At 43.6% G+C, this 13,138-nt stretch overlaps 1 protein-coding gene across 3 annotated transcripts in view; it reads right to left on the minus strand.

Annotated features, from left to right (window-relative positions):
- Positions 1 to 5,794, minus strand: part of ZFR (zinc finger RNA binding protein) — an 80,397-nt gene extending 74,603 nt beyond the window's left edge. For 2 of the 3 annotated variants that reach the window (XM_070476546.1, XM_070476545.1), the window contains exons 1-2: positions 5,657 to 5,793; positions 5,263 to 5,362 (exon numbers count right to left, since the gene is read on the minus strand). In XM_070476546.1, the coding sequence (XP_070332647.1) occupies positions 5,263 to 5,362; positions 5,657 to 5,693 (137 nt within the window). In that variant the 5' untranslated portion in view covers positions 5,694 to 5,793. Of the gene's footprint in view, positions 1 to 5,262; positions 5,363 to 5,656 lie in introns of all 3 variants that reach the window. The other variant, XM_070476547.1, reaches the window with a different exon arrangement.
- Positions 5,795 to 13,138: the final 7,344 nt, after the last annotated feature.

The following is a 13,138-nucleotide window of genomic DNA, read 5'->3' on the forward strand; positions in this document are numbered from 1 at the left end:
CTGAATTCTTATTATTTCTCATATTTGTCTGTTAACTATAATCATGTTACTTGCAAGTAATTAAAAATTTGGAGGTCTCTATTAAACTGACACTGAAACTGAGGCCGCCAACTGATACTCAAGTACCTACTTTTAACATTTGAGATCCTGCTGCTGCTGCTAAGTTGCTTCAGTCATGTCCAACTCTGTGCGACCCCATAGATGGCAGCCTACCAGGCTCCTCCATCCCTGGGATTCTCCAGGCAAGAACACTGGGGTGGGTTGCCATTTCCTTCTTCATTGAGATTATGAAACTCCATATATTAAATGTAGGATAGGTATCAACTAACCATAGCTTTTAGAACCCTTTTAATATTATTATGCAAATCTCTGCTGAAAACTAACATGGGTAAAGTACCTATTGAAAATCAGGCACTAGGCTAGGAAGTTTTATATTTAATCTTCACCTCAAAGCAAGTTAGCTGAAGAAACCAAGTCGTAGAAAAATTAAGGGACTTGGAAAAGTCTTAAGAGAGATTCAAATCCAAAGTGGGACTAGCTCATCCCCTTTTCATTATAGTATACTGGGAAGCAAGTTACAAAAGCAAAAGCACAGTCAAGAATACACTTTAAGCATTCTATAGAGTGCTATTTTGGCTCACACTGCCCTTAAGGCTATTAATAACATACAGGACACATCCCTGTAATAGCACTGATCTTTTTGGAAAGAAAATGTTCATTATTTCAAATTCATTCATGCAATATGAACCCTAAGATCTCTAATTCAACAAAGGAAGAGCTAATATAATTAGCAGCTGCAGTAAATTTTTTTCAGTAGAGCCAGTAAATTTCCATCACTAAGATTGGTTTCAAAAACCTGTTCATCTGGTTTTTTCACAATCTCAGTTAGTGATTACTTCTACTTTACTAGTGTTACTTTTATCCTTTCCTCCAAGATACAATACTCTTAACTCTACATTCCAATAAAAAGGAAAAAAGAGAAAAAAAAAAAAAAAAGAAGACTCACTGGCTAATCAGCCTATCCAAGTTACCTTAGTGATGTGAAGAGATACTCATCCTTTAGGAACAGATGTCCTAAAGACATCTCAAGAATCACTAGATGAGATGACTAGCAGATGTGTAAGCTAATATTCAGACAACAGTCAAAATCCACTTAAACATTTATTATTTAAGAATATTATTATTCTAAGATACGGTGGCAATTACCTTGGATCGTTATACAATCATTACTCAAGTTTTTGAACTCAATAAATTCTAGATATTAAAAGGGTAAAAAATGTTGCCAAATGATTACTTTAAATAGCTAACTTTATTGAAGGTAGAATAACATTCAGATAAGAATTACAGACAAAACAAAGAAAGCTTAATAAGCACAGGCTAAAGATTCAGGTTATGCAGGAAACAGACAAGTATCTTGAGAAGATAGAAAGGTGACAAGAACTGAAACATCCATGGCTTTTCTAAGGAATAAGAGAAACCAGCTGTTTAAAACTCTCAAAGAAAAGATTATGTCCTATTAATAGTAAACTATAATGGGATTACTTTAGTTTGTATTACATATAGTGTGTTTACGCCACAAAATTCCTCAAAAAACTGAAGAACTTCTATGAGAACTTCTGTATAACTCCCAGTAAGAGAGAAAAAACTGATTTGATCCTATGAAACATTAATTTTTAGCAAGTTTTTTCCACTGAGAATTATCTTTCTCACATTTTTTGCTACAGTAAGTCCTTACAACTGTTAAGATTGCTAATTATTAATTAATTGTTAAAATTGTTAATTATGTCTAGAAGTTTTAAAGTGTATCTTCTCAAACAAAAAAGAGTACTGAAGTAGGTACCTATCCAAGTTCTCTTTCTGCCATGAAGCCATTCCTATTTTTTTCACCATGCCTGAAATCTGCTTTGTCCTGCACACTCCAAATAAACATTCTACCAGAAACATATACATATAAACACAATAATTAATACTTAATTTTTTTTTGATTTTGTAATTTTCAAGGGGGGAAAAAAGCACATGAATGGTAAGAAAATGAAAAGATTACATTTGCAATAGTGGCCAAATGGCACAACAGGTTTATTTAGTAGCGTTAGAAGAAATACAAAAAGAAAAAAAAAGGAAATACAGAAAGCAGGAAGAAAAATATTCAGTGGCTGACGGAACATGTAGCACAAGGATTGAGTAAATGCTTATCATAAAATATCTAATATGCATTATACAAAAGAAAAACTTGGTTTATCTAAAAATTATTAGTAGCAGGACTTAGATTCTTATAACATCTCTTAAAGAACTTTGCTATTTAGTATACCATTATAAATTTCAAATATTAACAAGCAAAAAGAAAGCTTAAACTTAATCAAATACCTTACATACCTGTAACCAAGAAAACTAACAACCACAATTAAACCTAGACTTAAGAAATAGTTACTTTCAGTTATCTGTACTCTTCGACAGGTGAAGCCAATTATTCACGTAATCCAACAGGTAAATGTTTAAGATTTCCTTGAGTTTACATCCCTTAAATTAAAAAAAAATTTTTTTGAAAAATAATCCGTGGTCTTCCATGTCTGAAAGTCATATTTTAATGATTTCTACTCAGGAAGAAAGATGAACATCATCACTGCATTTTTTGCATATGCTTTTACTATTATTTGTTGATCCTCCTTGAACAAGTATTAGCATTATTGAATCTGATTTCTTTCCATTAAAAACAAAGAATCCCATATACTATGTTAAGTACAAGGATAAAATTAGTTTTGCCAATATATGCATAAATAAGTAATGTCAAAAGACTAGTCTTTTCTCATTAAAGTGTTAGTCGCTCAGGCCTGTCAGACTCTTTGCAACCCCATGGACTGTAGCCTGCCAGGCTCCTTCTTCCATGGTATTCTCCAGGCAAGAATAATGGAGTGGGTTGCCATTTCCTTCTCCAGTAGATCTTCCGGACCCAGGGGTGGAACCCGGGTCTCCGGCATTAGATACACAGAAATATATAACAATCAGTTTAATATTTTGGATTGACATTACAGTTTACTAAAACTATTAAGATTCAAGTAAAAAAAAAAAAAACAAACTAGACACAGAAATTCTGTAATAGCTTCCTATACTGGGATAAAATACATATATGCAAATATTTTCATCAAAAAGTGATTAAGTACCTTTAAATTGGCATTTCCTCCCCTCATTTCTAGCTATAGGTTTGCATTAGAAAAAATACGTCAAAACTGCCACAAAGAACTAGTTTTCAGTAAACAGTTAATAAATAATTCAACAAATCTATCATCACTCTTCGAACAGTATAACAGAAAAACTGTGTTAAACAATTAAAATTTAAGTGGTTAAATACAGTCTGGTCTAGAACACATAGTACTTGGTATCAGTAGATTTATGACACAGATGCTCATTAGTTATCTCCTATTTCCCAGAGAAAGAAAAATGGCTTGATTTTTCTCTCTTCACGAATATTATCAGCTGTTTAAAGTATCTGAAACTTCGCTAGTTGTTTAATTATCACAACTTGTAAGCAAAGACTTTTTTTTTTTAAACGTTTATGCCTCAATAATCTGTCATCTCAGTCCTTTCTCTGGAAGTAAGCGTCAAGGTGAAAGGACTTGTAAAGGATGCCACATGCGTTCAAGGCATTCAACAATTAGTAAAATATCAATTTCATCAATAAAATATTTATACATCTCTTAAAAATCAAGGGTGTCTGAAGCATTGAGTGGTTTTAATCGGTAGTGGTTTTTTTTAAGTGATACATAAAATATTGACACCCTTCTCTTTATAATACATGGTGGTGGTTAGTTGCTACTCCTGTCTGCCTCATTTTCAACCCCATGGACTGTAGCCCGCCAGGCTCCTCTCTCCATGGGATTTCCCAACAACAATACTGGAGTGGGTTGCCATTTCCTTCTCCAAGGGATCTTCCCTACCCAGGGATCAAACCGAATCTCCAGTATTGGCAGGCGGATTCTTCCAGTATTGGCAGGCGGATTCTTTACCGCCTAGCCACCAGGGAAGCGCTTTCAAGACATAGCATCTTATTATTCCATGAAATATGGCAACTGTGTTTCAGAATTACAAGTTTTAACCACAAAAGACAGCCTTATTTTACAGATGAGGAAAATGACAGCTCAATTAAGAGATACTCCCACTGTCATAAAATCAGGAGCAAAATAGACTGAAACTCAGGTCTTCTGGTTCCCAGTGATGTCCTTTCCATTAGAGCACCCGCCTAATGAAGTGAATCACGTGAGAAAACTATCTGGGTTTTAAATTACCTATTACACAGATATCCAATATAATCTCTCTCTATATAAAAAGTTGATCACTTAGGAGCCCTGTATGCTTACAGCCTGAACCTAGAGCCTCTCAGAATGACTCGAAAGTAACAAAATCTAGTTTTTTTCTTTCTTTTGAGAAGATATATAACGAAATACAGACACTTCAGAAATTAGAGCTTCCCTTAAGGTAGCGATTTCATATGGGGCATTTAACTGTACCCCACTAGCCCTTTTCATTTCTCCGGAGGAAAAAGAGCCGCCCAGGGGAATTACTGGCCCACCTGGAGCCTAATCGCAATAGCTGCAACAAGGCAATGGACTCATTTGTCAGCACTAGAAACTTCGCGCATCTTTTCCAGTCTACCATCTACACAATTCACAGGTGGTTGGTGTGTTTACCTCTCTCCTCGCAGGGAAAACTAAATCAACGAAATGAATGCGATGACACCCGCAGTTGGTTTTGCGGGGCTCAGGTGGAGGGCCAGGTGAGATTACGGGACGCAGGAGAAGGCACCGAGAAAACGACACGTTATCTGGGCTCCGCGGCCCGAACACCCGGCGAGGAGAGGCAGCGCGCGGGCCGGGGCGACCCCAGACTCCCTCAGAGAAGCCCTCGCCCACTCTCTCCATCCCCAAGTGATCGGAGGCGGGGACCGGCCCGAGGGGGCTGGGGGACCGCAGGGGCCTCGGCCTCCGCTCCCTTCCTCAGCCCGCCGGGCGGGGGCGGCGACGCGGCTCCGAAGCCGCGGGAGGCCATTTTAGCTGCGGGGCCGCCGAAGGCCCGGGCGGCCCTCCGCGGCCCCCAGCCTCGCCTTCTCCTCGCTCCCGCCCCGGGCCGTGAGAGGCCGCGGGCCCGGCCTGCCACGGGCCGGGACTCCGGGGGGGAGGGAGTAGCGGCGGGCGCGGGGCCGTCGCGTCGGCAGGATCCCGGCGGAGGGGCGGGCAGGGGGAGAGGAGGGAAAGAGCGGGGAGCCGTTACCTATACTGGGCCGCAGCCGCCGCCGCCGCCGCCCCGCTGTGGGTGAATCCAAAGTAGTTGCCGGTCGCCATTTTGGCATCTTCCCCCAGCCGGCTGGGCACTGCGACGGGCAAGGAGAGTCGGGTCCCATGGCGGGAGAAAAGGCGCCGAGGGGCAGAGTCGCCGAGGGAGGGAAGGGGTAGAGAGAGAGAGAGGCGCCGTGAGAAGCCGCCCTCGTCGGGCCGCGGCCGCGCCGCCTCCCCCTCCCGCCTCGCACTCCCTCACTCACTCGCACGCCCCGGTGGCGGCGGCCGCCGCCTCCTCCCCGGAGCCTGCCCCAACCCCCGCGCCTCCCCGCCGCCCCGGGCCGGGGAAGGGGCCGGGCGGGGACCCCGGAGGGGCACATTATACTCACCATAGGTGAAAGAAACTACAGGGCATATGGGAATCATGGGCTCGGGCTGCTGCAGCTGAACTCTGAACTCTCACCCGCTGCCTCCCTCCTCAGCCCCGCTCCTCCTCAGCGGAGAACAGACCGCCGCCTCCAGCTGCACTGCGCAGGCGCGGCCGCGCGCGGCACTCTGGGAGCTGTAGTCCCGCCGCCTTCGCGGCTCGGGCGGGCGCGTGCCGGGCCTCAGCCGAGGCGGGCCAGGGGCGTCCTCCGAGGGAGGCGGGTCTGGCTTCCTGCGCGACGTTGACCGAGGCGAACCGCCCCTGGCCGGCCGAGAGGAGGAGTCAGAGAGAGTGACTGGAGAGAGTGACGTCTACCAGTCTTTTCTTCTTACTTTTCACTTCTTTTCACTGTTGTGTGTGCATTTGTTTTTCTCCCTTTCAGCCCTTCTCCAACCCTTGCCCTTTTCATCAGGATTTGAACTGGACTAATCTGGATTCTTTTTCTCCGTATTTCTCTCAATCCCGCTTCTTGTCCTTAGCCTTTGAAGTGGAGAGTGAAAGACGGGGAGGGGAGAAAGAGAAAAAGAATGGCAGGTGTGCTGTTGCGTTGGCTACCCCTTCCGAATTAATCTCTTCCGGTCGCTTTCTCTCACCCGCGCCCACTCCCTTGATTCCGAGGACGTGTATGGAGCCTCCACAAAGCGTCAGTCCCCGTTCTGGGTGCTGGAGATAGAGCAGTGAGCAAAACAAAGTCCGCCTTCAAACGGAATTTACCTTCTGGGAAACGGGGAGGGGAGGGGGGTGGTGAAATTCAGACAATAGCCAAATAGTCTGTCGGCCGGTTGATTGCAGCTTTAAGAATAAAGCAGGGTAGGAGTTAGAGAGCGAGGGAGGTGCTTCTTTACTAGGGTGTGGTTAGGGAAGCCGTCGAGTAGAGCCCCGGGAAGTCGTCGAGTAGAGCCCCGGGAAGTGAGGAGATAAACCTGGTGTAGATGGTTGCTGGAAGAGCAGCAAATGGAGGACCCTAAGGCAGGAGTGCTCAAGAGCAGCAAGGAAGTTAGTCTGGCTGGAGTCTAGTGACAGGGAGTCGGGATCAGAACAGTCTTTGCTAAGAGAGCCTAATCTGTCAGCGTCAGGACCGGAGGACACTCTTCCCCCGTGCAGGCGTGTCTTTGTTCCCTCTGCTTTCTCACTGTTTTCTCTCTACTTTCCCTGTGCATTTTCAACCATTCTCTTTCCTCTTGCATCCCTCGTCGGATTGTTTCTATTTCTCCCGCCTTATCTCTTTTCCTGCCTTCCACCAGCGCCTAAGTGCTGCACTTGACCTCTTCTTCACGGTGTTCGCGCCCATCCCCCAGACCCTCTGCTTGGTATCTATGTGTTAAGTCCTGTCCCGACTCTGGACTGTGGCTCCTCTGTCCACAGGATTTTCCAAGCAAGGTTACTGGAGTGGGTTGCCGCTGGGGAATATTCCCGACCTAGGGATCGTACATACGTCTCTTGGGTCTCCTGCATTGGCAATCGGATTCTTTACCACTAGGCCACCTGGGAAGCCCTCTCCTGCCAGGGCAGAGATAATACCTCAGTTCTTATATGTGCCAGTCCTGCTCCCCCCATACCTCCTACGAAGGCACAGTTTCTGAAATCCTGTCTGCATTATCCTCTTACTCATTTCAAAACAGAGAAAATGTATATTTGAGATAAGTTAATGTCATTGTTTTTGAGAATGCAGATGTTTCCCCAGGCAAAAGTTATTTGTGCTCCAAGTGTGTTGCTAGGGGAAAAAAAAAAGATCTCCTTCACTCAGAATATTAGAACTGCGTTTTAAAAGTAATTTGCCTTGAACTTCAGGGAGCAATCAAGCCTTCAAGGTGCTGACTGTAACTGCTTTAATAAATTTGCACTATTAGTTGCTAGGCTACTTGAATAAAACTGGCGGAGAAAAGACAGGTGTTAATCACCTGACCAAGAAGATTCTTTTTTGGCCAGTTTTGTGCTTGATTGGTTGGCAGGCATTCGAGGATAGAAGAGGACTGTGGGCACACCCCAGTGAGCAGGCAGGTAACTGGAAAGAGGGAGGCATGCCTTTTCTCTTTTGTAACTATTCCTAGAGATCAGGGTAGGTGTGGCATCAGGAAGGGCCTCAACTTGCCCCCGACTTGGGTTTATTTAAGGAAGGAGTTTTGGAAGCAGCTGGGAATCAAGAGGACTCAGGTCCTTTTCCTGGGCATTTTGTAGTGGAATGACCTGAGCACATTGTTTAGCCTTTCTGAACCTATATGACTGGAATAACAATAACCCTCACAGGATTGTGGTGGGGTTTCAATGAAGTAGCATTTCTTTTCTTTTTTTTTTTTTGAAGTAGCATTTCTATAAAACAACAGTCCTTCACACTTCAGACAATGGGTTCAAAATGCAAATCTGATCAAACCCCTCTGTGCTCCACCTCCCTCTTAGGATAAATCAAAAGTTCCACATGGCTTACAAGCCCTGTGTGGTCTGACCTTGCCACCTCTTCAGCATCTTCCTTCTGTTAACCTAAATAGTGTGTGGGTCTCAAGTGTGCTTGTTACTTTCAAAAGCCAATAAACAGGTCAGCTTGGTGGAAAGGAAGGTTTGCTTTATTTCAGATGCTGGCAACTGGGGGGTGGTGTGGGGAGCAAGGGCGTATGTCCAAAGGCTGACTCCCCCAACCCTGATGAGCAGGGGGTGAGAACTTTTATAGACACATTGCGGGGAGTGGGGGCTACATGCAGAAACAACACAGTCTTCTCTGACAGTCCTCTTCAAATTGGTCATCGGTGGTCTGACCAGCATCATCTTGGTTGTTTTAGGTATACAGTTAATCTTCAGTTCCAGAGTCCATTTGTTCCCATTTCTTTGTGGCTAGTTCTTAGTATTGTGGCAGCTCTTGTCCTGGGGACAGTCCGGTCCTCGTGTAGTTAATTTCTCCACCTGGTGTTTTGGTGTCTGTAAGACAGCTCACAGGATATGGCTGAGAATATTATCTATAGCCCTTGAGAAAAAGTTAGTTTCTTGGCTGTGCTTAATGACTATATTATTATTATTTAATCTCTTTTGACTGTTTTACTTTGTTTTAGTATGTCTCACTTCTCTGACTAAACTTATTTTTTGACTGAAGTTTTCCACAGACAAAAGGCAGGCAGAGGACATGAGTGGGGGGTGGATGGGGAGGACTATTAGGGTCCTGCTCCATTTTACTCCTGATTCTCTCCATTCCAGCTTCCTTAGCCTGCTATTTACCATGCTCTGTCCCACCCCAGGACTATCATGTTCTCCTTGCTTAGAATGTTCTCACCTCGCTTCACCCAGTTAATCCTCATGCTTCAAGGTCTCAACTCAGCCAACCCCTCCTCAGTCTTCTATGATCCCCTGGCTGGATCAGACCCTTATCATGCCTTCGGTACTTCATTTCCCTTATCACAGAATTATTTGATTAATATGTATTTCCCCCCATCAGACTGTAGTTTTTTGAAGGTAGGGTGCCAATACTGGGTGCCTGGTGGTAGAACTTATTTAGTGAATGAACCAGCTGTGCACAGCTTGATCTTCCTTGGATGATTCAGAAGGCAGTTCAGGAACCTGTCGCACCTCAGGGTCATCATGAGAAACCTTAAATAGCATCTGAGGTCAAAGAAGGATATGTCAGTTGGCAGACAAGGTGGAGCTAGGAGGACTGCCCATAAACTCTCCCGAAATATATCTAACTGCCTTTCCTCACACCTTTCTGTCAAGAACTGGTATCCTAAAAGGGTTTCTTAATACAAACTTGTCAGCCAGAAAAGATAATATACAAATAACTCTATACCAAGACAGGGCTTCCCAGGTGGTGCAGCGGTAAAGAATTTGCCTGCCAATGCAGGAGATGCAAGAGGCACGGGTTCAATCCCTGGGTCTGGAAGATCCCCTGGAGGAGGAAATGGCAACCCAGTATTCTTGCCTGGAAAATTCCATGGACAGAGGAGTCTGGCAGGCTACAGTCCATGGGGTCGCAGAGAGTCGGACACAACTGACCACACTGACAGGGATACCAAGAGGAGTACAGCATAATGAATAAGACTCTGATGCTGAATAAGACTCTGATGCTGGGCCCAACTGGCTTCAGATCTCAGCTCTGTCACTCACTGCCGTAACTCACCTCAGCCACAACCTCTTTGTGCCTCATTTTTCTCCTCTGTAAATAGAGATGATGAAAGTACTACCTACAGCAGGGGGTTGCTGGTAGAGTTTCACAGTGTCCTAGATGCCTGGCCACTGCAAGCACTTTGTGAGCGTTGGCTATTATTCTAACCACCACCCTCTCTTGTTATAATAAAAAATGAGCCAAAGGATGGGAACGTATTTTTGTGGCAAGGGGGAAAGGAGACCAAGCCCCACATGGCATAAAATGGGAGGTTCCTAGACAGTGACAGTGAAAGACCAGGAAGCAGGCCCATCTAAAGTCTTACCTCCTTCCCCACGCCTTCTTCTCTCTACCCTCCCTTCCCCTCTGCTCTCCTCACCTCCTTTGGAGGAATAACTGTCGTCTAGAAGATATGTTGACTGAACAGGTACTCTTTAGAAGCCAGTTAAGGTTTTTTCTTGAGTTTTGGCCAATGGATGGTGGATGGTGGCTAAATGGATGGATATGTCAGGACTTTTGAAATAGTTAAGAAACAAACTGAGAACTGTAATCCAGGATCAGATAGTAGGGTAATCTACAGAGATTAAATGTATCCTTGATAAATACAGTGACAGCTGCTGGAGTGAAAGGAAATTTAGTGCAGAAGATCATGTTATTTATCTCAGTAAGAAAGTTAATGATATAGTAGTTTGTTCTAGGGCCAGATTTGGTGGGTTCCTATTCTACTCACACTACTTATTAGTTGTGGAGATCTAGGGCAAGTTGTATAACCTCTCTGGATCTCAGTTACTCCAGGAACTAATGATGTCTAGTTTATATGATTGTTGTGGGTATTACATGAATTAAGACCTGTAAAATCCTTGGAACATTGCTTGGCACATGGGAAGTGCTCAATGCAATCCTTTTGGTTGCCACCAAGACAGAATAGATATTAAAGGATCTCTAGGCATAGACACTCTCTGATTTCTGTCACCCTATTTACTATATCTTAAGATTTTTTGACAAATAATATTTAATTCATGTATTGTAAGATCCATGGTTTTAAAATATTCAGTTCAGTAGTTTTTAGCACATTTACGGAATTGTGCAACTCTCGACACTATCTAATTTCAGAACATTTTCATCACACCAGTAATAAATCCTGTATCCATTAGTAGTCACTTTCCATACTCCTCTCAGTCCTTAGAAACCACAAATTTACTTTCTGTCTTTGTGGATTTGTCTGTACTGGACATTTAATATAAATGCAATCATACAATATGTGCCTTTTTTATCTGGCTTCCTTCATTTAGTCTTATGTTTTCAAGTTTCATGTATGTTGTAGCAGGCATCAGTACTTCTTTCTTCTTTATGACTGAATAATATTCCTGGACAGTGTGTTGAAAAGCAGAGACATTACTCTGCTGACAGAAGTCTGTATAGTCAAGGCTATGGTCTTCCCAGTGGTCACGTATGATTGTGAGAGCTGTACTGTAAAGAAGGTAGAGTGCTGAAGAATTGATGCCTTCAAATTGTGGTCCTGGAGCAGACTCCCGAGAACAAGGAGATCAAACTAGTTAATCTTAAGAAAAATCAACCCTGAATGCTCATTGGAAGGACTGATGCTGAAGCTGAAACTCCAGTATTTTGGTCATCTGATGCTAGCAGCTGACTCATTGGAAAAGTCCCTGATGCAGGGAAGGATTGAGGGCCGAAGGAGAAGAAGATGTCAGAGGATGAGATGGCCGGATGGCATCACTAATGCAATGGACATGAACTTAGGCAAACTTCGGGAGATGATGAGAGACAGAGAGGCCTGGTGTGCTGCAGTACATGGGGTCGCAAACAGTCGGAAACAACTGGGTGACTGAACACAATATTCCATTGTTTGGATATTCCACATCTTATTTATCATTCATAAGTTGATGGATGTTTGAGTTGTTTGCATTATCTGGCTATTAACAATAATGCTACTATGAACATTTGTTCACATGTGTCAACTTGACTGAACTAAGAGATGCTACAATACCTGGTTAAACATTTTTTTTTTTTTCTGGGTGTGTCTGTGAAGGTGTCTCTGGAAGAGATTAGCATTTGAATCAGAAGATGGCCTCACCAGTGTGAGTGGCCACCATCCAATCCGCTGAAACCCTGAAAAGAACAAAAAGGCAGAGGTTGGGCGAATTCACTCTGTACCTGAGCTGAGACATCCATCTTCTCCTAACCTTCGACTTGGAGTTCCTGGTTCTCGAGCCTGATGGCTCCAACAGGGACTTAACACTTTTGGTTCTGATTCTTAGGCCTTTGGTCTTGGGCTGAATTTCATCACCTGTTTTCTTGGTTCTTCAACTTGCATATCAAGGGGCTTCTGAGGCTCCATGACAGAATGAGCCACTTCCTATACTGAATCTGTTATACATATCACCGTATATCTGATTGGTTCTTTTCTCTGGAGAACCCTGATTGGTAAAAGTTTTTGTGTGGACATATATTATTATTTCTCCTAAGTGGGATTGCTGGTAAGTACCAGCCGCCCCCTCAACTGCCTTAAAAAAAAGTTCTAAATATCTCAAATTCTCTTCCTCTTCACAGCCTCTTGCCCAAGGACACTTCAGTAGCTCACTAATTGATCTCTCTCCCTAAGGATCCAACTCTCTCAAACCCATCTTCCCCATAATTATCAAAGGATATAAAATTTTAAAAATAGTAGCAATTGTGGGACTTCTCTGATGGTCTAGTGGTTGAGAATTTGCCTTCTAATGCAGGGGACTTGGGTTTGATCCTTGGTTGGGGGCTTCCCTGGTGGCTCAGATGGTAAAGAATCCACTTGCAATGCAGGACATTGGAGTTTGATCCCTGGGTCAAGAAGATCCTCTGGAGAAGGAAATGGCAGCTTCAGTATTTTTGCCTGGGAAATCCCATGGACAGAGGAGCCTGGCAGGTCACAAAGAGTCCAATACAACTGAGTGACTAACACTAACACTGGGGAGCTAAGATCCTACATGCCTCGGGTCAACTAAGCCCATGTGCCACAACTAAAGAAACCTGCACAGCAATGAGAGAAAGCCCTTGTGCTGCAATGAAGACCTTGAGCAGCAAAAAAGAAAAAAAAGCTAATAGTAATTGTAAGAAGAATATCAAGGTATATTGCAAACATTTATTCTTTATAAAAACCTATGAGAAAAAAAACCTAAGAGGTAGGGACTATTATGCTCATGACATTTGGAGATGATAAAACTGAGTTCATGAAGTTCATCAGTGGTAGAGGCAGGATTTGTATCTTGACCAACATGACTCCAGGATGCCTAACCTCAATGACATACCACCTCCCTAGAACACTTCCATCCAACGTGTCTCTACCCTGCTGAAAATCTTACACAG

Source organism: Odocoileus virginianus, chromosome 14, assembly GCF_023699985.2.
Source record: "Odocoileus virginianus isolate 20LAN1187 ecotype Illinois chromosome 14, Ovbor_1.2, whole genome shotgun sequence".
In the NCBI taxonomy this organism is placed as follows: Eukaryota; Metazoa; Chordata; class Mammalia; order Artiodactyla; family Cervidae; genus Odocoileus; species Odocoileus virginianus.